The 9,730-nt window shown below is 53.6% G+C and overlaps 1 protein-coding gene across 1 annotated transcript; it reads left to right on the top strand.

Annotated features, from left to right (window-relative positions):
- Positions 1-746: 746 nt before the first annotated feature.
- On the top strand, positions 747-5,848 carry PLA2G2E (phospholipase A2 group IIE). Its single transcript, XM_032301211.1, has 4 exons — positions 747-835; positions 2,212-2,424; positions 2,626-2,732; positions 4,595-5,848. Exons 1-4 carry the CDS (start codon positions 747-749, stop codon positions 4,735-4,737), a joined length of 552 nt encoding a protein of 183 aa, XP_032157102.1. The 3' UTR covers positions 4,738-5,848.
- Positions 5,849-9,730: the final 3,882 nt, after the last annotated feature.

Genomic DNA, 9,730 nt, shown 5'->3' with positions numbered 1-9,730 from the left:
TGCCTGTAATACCAGCTACTGGGGAGGCTGAGGCAGGAGAATTGCTTGAACCTGGGAGGCGGAGGTTGCAGTGAGCCAAGATCATGCCATTGCACTCTAGCCTAGGCAACAAGAGTGAAACTCCATCTCAAGAAAAAAAAAGAAAGAAACCTTTTGTCACAAATCACAGTTGTGGGATCCCTCCCAGTCAGCCCTCCTCTCCTTACTCCAAGGCGAAACCTCCCTGGGCCTCTATCCTCCGGCTGGCTGGGGTCCGGGAATTTGTGTCAGGATTCCCTCCAGCCTGTAGGGTGAGACCCAGACTCGGTGGGTTTAGTCTCCTCCCCTGGAAGGGAGGCTGGCCCTGGGCCCCAGACCAGCTCCTGATGCCTGGGGCCTGCCGACGACACCGGGGCTGCGGCACAACCGCTGTCACAGGCCCTAAGCACATTGGACTGCGTGGACCCTTCCTCCATATAAAAACATTAAAAATTAAATGTTATGACTGTCTTGGTTTGAAGACAAATATAATCCAGGCCGGATGGTACTCATTTTTCTCCTACCTTGATAAGAAACTGAAGCATTCTCTCGGGGCTGCTAAAAGTAGCATGGGTGCTAGGCCCCGCCTCCACCTCGTGCTGGGTAAGTTGGTCCAGGTTAAGCCCTTTGGGTTGCCTGGGTTTAAAATCTAGCTCACCACGTGTGCATGTGCCTCGGTTTCCTCCTCTGTAAGATGGGGATGACTGCAGCGCACACAGGATGGGGCTATGGTCCTGCTCGAAAGGGGCCTGGTGCATAGCAAGCACTGGGCCGGCGGCTTGGTTGTGTCTGAGTTTTCCACTCACCTGTGCAAGAGGCAAGGGGGATGCCTTCTATTCCTGCAATACAGGCGGGAAAACCGAGGTTCCAAGCCAGGGAAAGGACCTGCCCAAGGCCACCTAATATGCCGTAGAACCAGGACTCCAAGGCCACACACCCAGTGACTCCCTGGCCCGGAACAGTGACAGAAGTGGACAGTCAGTGATCCCAGTCACAGACCAGAGCAGGAGGGTGGTTCTGCCTGGGTGGAAACTCAGAGAAACAGGATGGACTTGGCCCTGAGCACTTCCCGGCTGTGAGGACTGAACTTTCTCGCCTCTCTGGGCCTCGGTCAAGTGGGAATGAGAAAAAGACACCAAGAATGACCGGCACCCGCACAGCCGGCACCTCACAGCGTGGTCAATGGATGATTTTTTGGAAAGGGTGGGCGATGAAAAGGGTATGAGAAGAAAGAGCCATGAGAATACCTGCCACACTGCCTGGAAGCAGAGCCCACAGGCCCCAGCTGGCCCCTCCCCAGGCACTTGGCCAAACTGTCAGACCTGAAAGAATCATTGCATCACTGGCACTCAGGGGTTAATCACAGGGAGTGGACTAATTGGGAGGCGTCCTGTGATCAGAGGTGCCCCTGCTGCAGTCTTCTGCTGCCTCGTGTGCTCCTCAGCCCCTCACCTCCCTTCCCCGCAAGCCCGGGATGAAACCTCCCCACGTGCTGATGTTCCTTTGCCTCCTGGGTAAGTGACCTTCATGACCTTCAGCCTTCTCCTGCCCCATCTGGCAACCCCAAGCTCCTTGGATGCCCCTGAGCCTGGCCTACCGAGGGCATGGTGGATGCCAAGCACTGGAGGCCGCCCCCTTCCTGCCACCAGGGTGACCCTGAGGCCAGTTTTGCCTGAGCCAGTGATGGCAGGAGCAGAAGGGAGGAGAATGCAGCCTGGGAGAGGTGAGGGGCATGGGCCAGGAGCTGGCACGTCCTGGACAGCACACCCTGGGCTCCCTCTCCTACCCTAGCTTCCATTTTTGGCTCCAACCTGCCAAGGTGGGCAGGATTCAGCCCCACAGCTAAGTCGGGAGCATAGGGAGGAACTCGGGGAGGTCAGCTGAGGCAGTCAGGAGACACGTCCAGTGCCATCTGACGAGACTTGGAGGGACAGAGTGTTCCTGGGTGAGACAAGGGCCGACACCTGGGGAGGACTCATGGCTGGTGGGGAGCCCCTGGAAGGGATGAACGAGTGACATCGTTGTACAGAGAGGAGGAGAGTGGAAGGGGACATTGGAGGGGCCGACACACTGGAGCTGAGGACTAGGGGATGGAGGTGCCAAGGATGTCACTGGCAATATTATTACTTATTACCACAGTTGTTGTTGAGAGTGGGGTGCTTTGGGGAGGTCAGCTTAACTGCACAACTGGAGAAATGCCTGCGATCGGATTTGGGGGGACATCAGGGGAAGTTGGCTGCAGAGAGTGGGGCCCTCCCTCTCCACAGTGGCCCTGGCCACCGGGAACCTGGTCCAGTTCGGGGTGATGATCGAGAAGATGACAGGGAAGTCTGCCCTGCAGTACAATGACTACGGCTGTTACTGCGGCATCGGAGGCTCCCACTGGCCGGTGGACCAGACTGACTGGTGAGGAAGTGGACTGCAGGGGGCCTCCCTGGGGATGGAGGAGCTGGAGGAGCATCCTGAGAGAAGGGGGGACCTGGGAGGCACCTGGGAAACGCAGGCTGACCTCTCCTCTGGGCTGCTTTGGGCTTGGGGCCCCCAGAAACCCCTGATCCAGCCCAGCCTGGCTCATAGGTCCTCCCAGGTCGACCATGACCCTTACAGGTGCTGCCATGCCCACGACTGCTGCTACGGGCGTCTGGAGAAGCTGGGCTGTGAGCCCAAACTGGAAAAGTATCTTTTCTCTGCCAGCACACGTGGCATTTTCTGCGGTAAGTGGACCGCCCTGAAGTGACCCAGACACCCTGTGGTGAGGTGGGCAGAGGCAGCTGAAGGCAGGAAACCCCTCTGGGCCTTATCAGACCCAGACCCCAGTCTGGAGGCATGGGGTTTCCAGTCACCATAAAATAGTGGAGACCCACATGTTTACCGGGTACCCGGGCCAGAGAAGCCGGTGGCCCACCAGTGCAGTGCTCGGGTCCAGGCATCTCCCTACCCACAGGCACCTCCCAGCTCTGGCCTCTCGAAAGAAGAGCAGAGGGGGCTGAGTCTAGCCAGGGCCCAGCAGGGCCTCAGCAGGAGCTAAAGGTGAAGTCCCTAGGACAGAGCGAGCTGGGGCTTTGACTGGGGACAGCAGACGTGGTTTCCAAAGGCTGACTCCTCACTGGGACTGTCAGGCTGGTCTTATCTGCACAACTTTGCCATGTCCAATGCCCACTTGGACCAGTTAGCTTTCCTTTGGTCCCGGGCCCAGGAAAGGAGCCCAAACCAAGTGAAAGTGTGGAGGGACACCTGATGAGAGAACCAAGCTTTCTCCCTGCCACAAGGCCAGGAGCGGCCTGGGAGAAGGGCAGGGCCTGGTGGGCGGGTGGTGCAGCATGGAAGGGTTCGGAGGTCACAGGAGAAGACTCGGGTCTCTCAAGTGTGTCCTGGGGGCGGGGCAGAGCTGACCAGGACCACAGCGGCAGAGCTGGCTCCGTTTCTTCTGCAGCCGTCCCCTCGGCAGGGCGATGTGCTAGGTGGTGAGCTCCCTGTTGCTGGGAGTCCATGCGAGGCAGGAGCAGCCACCTGCCGGGTAGGGCTGAGAGGCTGAGTTAGAGGAGGAAGCAGATGGGTAGAGACGGGCTCCGGATCCTACCCTGGGCTTCACCTTTTACCAGCCTGTGACTTTGGACAAGTGATGTAATCCCTGGAAAGCCTGTTTCCTCATCTATAAAATGGAAAGGATCTTACCCACTTCCGCAGCTCAGTCCAGCTCCTAGAAAGAGCCCCCCAAAAGAGGCTGACCCGCTCAAGGTTGACCCGCTTAAGGTTGACCCACTCAGCAATAAGTCCCTTCCAGCCCTGAGTGTTGCTGACACAGCAGGCGTGGGCAGAGCCCTGGTGGGAGGCGGAGACCATCCTTCAAGCGGGGAAACGAGGCACCTGGCCTGAGCTGTGAGACACAGTCACGGGGACAAAGAGGAGCCAGAGCCGCAGTGGGCAGAGGTGACAGAGGCGGCTACAGCAGAAAGAGGAGGAACTCTGGGCCCCGACAGAGCTGATGCCAGCTGGCTCTTGGGAGGGCAGGTCAGGGCAGAAGTCTGATTCCCAGGCTGGGCAGGGCAGACAACTGGGGTCTCTCTACTCTGATGAGCACAGGAGAGGGCCCTGAGCAGACCCCAGCTTTGGTTCCAATGGCCTCCGACCTGGGCCCACGTCGCTCTGGGGCACACATAGCCATCAGATTGAGTTGCTGTCATTTCATAGCTGTCCTCTCTGCTTGATGGCCACAGTCTGCCATCAGCAACGCATCACACAGGGGTGCAGGGGTTGCCTAGAAATCCCCCTGGCTGGGGGCAATGACAGTTAGTGAACCAAGCAGTGTCCCTAAGGCAGGGGAGAGCTAAGAGCAGTCAGCGTGGGCTCGGGAGAGCAAGGAGGGACAGCGACGGCAAGCTCCCAGCCTCCCCTGTCCTGAGCTACAGTACGCCCCGCCCTTGTCTCTTGTCACCATCCCTGAAACAACCCGGGACCTTGGGCTTCCATCAGAACGGAGTGGTCCAGGTCATGAACGTGGACCTAGGAGCAGCCAAGAGCTGTCCCATTCGTGTCCTGAGCCTCTTTGGTTCCTGACTCACTTTGTCCCATCCAGCCGGCAGGACCGCCTGCCAGCGGCTGACCTGCGAGTGTGACAAGAGGGCTGCCCTCTGCTTTCGCGACAACCTGGGCACCTACAACCGCAAATATGCCCATTACCCCAACAAGCTGTGCACCGGACCCACCCCGCCCTGCTAAGGCTGTGCTCAGCCTCCTCCCTGCCCCTCAAGGTCCCACCTCAAGCTGCTGTAGTCCCAGGCCTGGGGAACATTGACGTCAAAGGTCCTCCCTCTGGAAAATTCCCTTCCTGCAAACCCATCCCTGCCTGAGAGTTCAGAGATGTGGCCTGGACCATCACTAGCCTCCCAGGCTACCCCTCCTCTGCAGAAAGAACCCTGCCCCAGGAGCCATGGGCCCTTCAGCACCCAGGAGACTGTCACCCACTCCTGGGATCTCAGCTCCCTCTTCTGAATAAGTGAATAATGTTTTCCCATAATTCTAATATTCTTCGATTCTTAGATTCTATCCATCGTTCTAGGATTTAATTCCCTACAGTTTCATCCATTCATTATTTCTCTCATCACCTACCTTGTGCCAACAATGTGCTAAGCCCTGGAATCAGTGGGAACAAGTCTGACACGGGTGGCCCCGCCTGCGATTCCAGCATCAAATTCTCTTCATTTTCCATGACACTAAGTTTCTGTGACTCTCTTTTTCTAACATCCTACAATCTTATTCAAGATAATGCAGTCTCTGGAAGGAATATTGCTGGCCATATGGTTTAATGTGAAAAGCATGAAAAATACCAACCTAAAAATATTGTCCCCACTGTGTCATCAGGCCTCAAATCCCCCCCACTGGCAAAGATTAAGAGTGAGAAGCAGCTTTAGATCGTCTTATCCACACCCCTTCTTTGATATACAGGCCCCTGGGGGCCAGAGAGGGGACGTTCTACCCGAGGGGGTGTCCTCACTCCCTCCCTGGCCCTTCGTTTCTTCACGACGTTGTCCTCAGCCACCCACGCTCTCGTATGGCCGTGTTAGCCAGGCCTGCTGGTTGTCATCTTGGAAAGACCAGCGTGTCCAGGGCAGTTCAGCTGTGAGGACACAGGAAGAGGAGGAGGAGAGTTCAACATGGAGGGGCTGACTCCAAACTCCTGATTCTGAAGCCGTGAAGAATGTAGTGCACCCAAGGATTCCCACCAGGAGGAATGTAGCCTATTCCGGAAGCAATTTATTTCAGCAGATGTTACTTCCAAAGATGGAATTATCTATTATACGCTGATGAACTCTTAAGGGACTGGGATTCGCCTGCTCAATGGCACAAAGCACCTGCCAATGCACTGAACAGGGCAAAGCTCACACTCAACAAATGTCCACTCCCCTCACCCTTCCCAGGGCCTGCGCACAGCGTTCAGGACTTCCAGGGCAGGGAGGAGAGCAAAGAAAATCAAAGGGATGTATCGTCGTGACCTTTAAAAGGTGAAGAAGCTCTGTGCTAGCAAAAGAAAGGAGGAGACGAAAGGGAGGACAGGCATGTGCACTTTGCCGTTGTAAATGACTCAAATCCTCCGCCAAGCATCACCAGAAGACCAGGTCTTTTTTTTTTTTTTGAGTCATAGTTTCGCTCTTGTTACCCAGGCTGGAGTGCAATGGCGCGATCTCGGCTCACCGCAACCTCCGCCTCCTGGGTTCAGGCAATTCTCCTGCCTCAGCCTCCTGAGTAGCTGGGATTACAGGCACGTGCCACCATGCCCAGCTAATTTTTTGTATTTTTAGTAGAGACGGGGTTTCACCATGTTGACCAGGATGGTCTCGATCTCTTGACCTCGTGATCCACCCACCTCGGCCTCCCAAAGTGCTGGGATTACAGGCGTGAGCCACTGCGCCCGGCCAAGACCATGTCTTAAAGCAAAACCAACCGGTGTGGGGGAGGAGAGCAAACCTCGTCTGCAGGGAAAGTGGTCCTGAGGCGCCCTCTGGTGTCAATTTCATTCAGGCCACTAGAGAGAAATTTGCCCTTAGCTTAAACCTCCATTTCCCTACATCAGGTGGGCAAAGCGTCCTTCTGGGCTAGTGAAATTGGTTCCCTCACATTTTCATTAAATAACTATGCTGAGAAAATGCCAAAGAAGGCCATACAACCACCTGAGGGTAATGACCTCTGCAGAAACAGGAAACACAGGGAGAAGGAGCTGATGCGGGCAGGTTGGAGAGAGGTGACATCCGGGGCATGACGGATTTAAGGCACCAATGGGACTGATGATCTTACAGTTGTGTAACTTTCCAACGAAACAAACATTGAAACCTAGGAGCAAGACTCCAGCGCAGGCTGCTGGGACCCCTGCCCGCCCCCACCCACTCAAACACACCCAAACCAGGCTGTGAGCTTTGGCCACAGCCCAGCTTTTACCCTGTGCTTTCCCAGGGCTCAATAAATGTTTGATGACTGCATCAAGGGACCTGTCTAAATCCCATTTGCCTATATCTAGAGAACAATCACTTGACTCCCAGCAGCAAACTTGCAAAGGGACTGAAAAAAGGAAAGGAGAACCCTGAACTTGAAGTCAGAGGTTCCAGGAAAGAGCTTTGTCCTGCCACTTGGCAGCAGTGGCTCTGCTTAGACCTTTGCTACTCAGTGTGGTCCATGGGCAGTGACGGCAGCAGCAGCAGCAGGGATCCTGTTCAAAATGCAGAATCTTGGCCCTGACCCCAGACCTCCCAAATCAGAGTCTGTAAGTAAACAAGCCCCGCCGATAATTCGTGTGCACATTGAAATCTAAGTGCTGATAAATGGTCACAGCCTCAGTCTCTGCATTTGTCAGATGAAACATTTCACCAGCAGGTTGGTTGTGGCAAGGTTTGAGTTAGCATGTATGATAGTGCACACATAATGGCTAGCACTTAATCACTGGTGTTCTATGAATGAATGAATGGTCGTAACAATAGCTAACATTTGCTGTTCACTCAGCATTTGCCAGGCACGGTTATTAAGTACTTTATGTGTGCTAATTCACTGGATGAGTGAACTAGGCAACGGGACTGTGTCAAAGCTGGGAGGGGACATTGTCACCTAAATGTTTCATAGTTTTCCTCTCCAATTTTGATGACAGGATTTGGATTGGTTTTGCTTTTGTTCCTATTTAGCACCTAACAAAAGCTATACATGAAATGCAAAAGTAAATAACTTGCTAAATAAGCGATCAGAAATCACAGTGAAATTCTCAAGTTCAATGAAGAGTCTGATTAGGATTTCATGGACATTTGTCTGCTTCACTGGGGTTCTTTGCAATGTCACCACCAGAGAACTGAATACTAAAATTCATTCTTTCTTCAATATGTTTAATACAAATTGTGCTTCTGGTTTTTTGCTGGATGCTGGAGATGGACATGAATCAGACAGTCAACCAGCAGGCAGACAACAGCAATTATTCTACACTAGCAAGTCATGTAACACCCCTAAGAAGACAGTATCAGGACTAATGGTTCTTAAACCCTCCATCCTTCATTGCATATCCATCCTGTCCACCAATGCCAGCTTCATTTTCCCAGAGCCTGAATGTTATTGTGTCACTCCTCTGCTCCAGAACCATCAGTGGCTCCCCACTGTCCACCAGCCCTTGGTATTCAAGGCTTAGTATCATCTGCTTTTCCAGCCTCTTTTATGCAGCCATATCTATTTAGTAAGCTCCTCTGCTTTCCTGCCTTTATAGCCTGGTGCGATAGCTTCCCTCAACCTAAAAGTCTCCCTTGCTAACAGGCTCATCACGTGAAGTGAATCTCAAATGTCACCTTCTCTTTTAGAGACAAGGTCTCACTCTTGCCCAGGTTGGAGTGCAGTGGCACCATCATAACTCATTGCAGCCTTAACCTCTTGGGCTCAAGCGAGCCTCCCACCTTAGCTTCCCAAGTAGCTGGGACAGCAGGTGTGTGCCATCGATTCTGGCTTCTTTTTTTTCTTGTTTTAGAGACAGGGTCTCGCTGTGTTGCCCAGGCTGGTCTCAAACTCCTGGCCTCAAGCAATCCTGCCTCAGCCTCCCAAACTTGGGATTACAGGCATAAGCCACCCTGCCCACCCCCAAATGTCACCTTTTCCGTGATGCAGTTTCAATTGCAGCAGATTTCACTCTCCGTGAACTGCCAAGCTGTGTTTATACTTTTCCTAGCACTGCTTATCCTGTTATTTGGGTCCTTGCGTGGTGGCGGCAGACTGCTCTGGGTTCAAATCTTGTCTCTGCTACAAAGCTGTGATCTTGGGCCAGTTATTTATTCCTGCATGTGTAAGATGGGAAGAACCATCAGCCTCACAGGGTGGTTTTCAAGTTCAAATGAGACAAAGTATCCAAAGTGCCCGGGGCATGCTAGCTCCTCCATCTATGCTTGGCCACCTTCTGTATTTTTGCTCTCCAATTGCAACTGTCACACAGTAGACGCTAAACAGGTACCTGTTGGACTGAATCCTGCGCTGATGTTCCCCAGAGGCAGAGGTAGATGGTGTAGCATTTTTCCAGGCAGGCTGCTACCTCTAACATTCCCAGGTCAGAATGGACACACAGGCCAGCTCCAGACACTGAAAAGCAGTCAAGAAGGCCTTTGTTGTTTTGGGGTTTTGAGACAGGGGTCTCATTCTGTCGCCCAAGCTGGAGTGTGGTGGTATGATACAGCTCACTACAGCCTCAAACTCCTGAGCTCAAGCGATCCTCCTGCCTCAGCCTCCTGAGTAGGTGGGACTACAGACAGGCACCCGCCACTACATCCCGGTAATTTTGTGTGTGTGCATAGAGACAGGACCTCGCTAGATTGACCAGACTGCTCTTGAACTCCTGGGTGTAAGTAAGCCTCCTGCCCCAGCCTCCCGAAGTTCAGGGATTACAGACGTGAGCCACCGCACCCATGCCTGATCTTGAGAATTCATTCAGCAAGCACAGCATTACCCTTCCAGTAGCAAAAGGCACATGAGAGGTGTCTGAAGAAGTTCCCAATCTTTCTCCAAACTAATTGTGCATCAATAAGCAGCTCAGTGATAACACCTGGCACATCCCACTCCTGGGTTTTGCTTGCACTGGCCGTTCAGTCCAAAATGCTTTCGCTCCCTATTTCTGCATCCCGTCTCCCCTTTCATGCCTCATCCAAATATCACTTCCTCCACCAAGCCTTCCGTGATTTCTCTGAACTCAGAGCCCTCTCATCAG

Source organism: Sapajus apella, unplaced genomic scaffold (genome assembly GCF_009761245.1).
Source record: "Sapajus apella isolate SASKATOON/1434 unplaced genomic scaffold, GSC_monkey_1.0 scaffold43, whole genome shotgun sequence".
In the NCBI taxonomy this organism is placed as follows: domain Eukaryota; kingdom Metazoa; phylum Chordata; class Mammalia; order Primates; family Cebidae; genus Sapajus; species Sapajus apella.
Note: the sequence above shows the minus strand (reverse complement) of the source record. Positions and strands in the feature narration are given on the sequence as shown.

Coding starts and splice junctions, on each gene's coding strand:
- PLA2G2E (XM_032301211.1), top strand. CDS start 747: ATGGTCCTGCTCGAAAGGGGCCTGGTGCATAGCAAGCACTGGGCCGGC. Junction 836..2,211: donor TCCACTCACCTGTGCAAGAG/GCAAGGGGGATG, acceptor GCACAACTGGAG/AAATGCCTGCGATCGGATTT. Junction 2,733..4,594: donor CACACGTGGCATTTTCTGCG/GTAAGTGGACCG, acceptor TGTCCCATCCAG/CCGGCAGGACCGCCTGCCAG.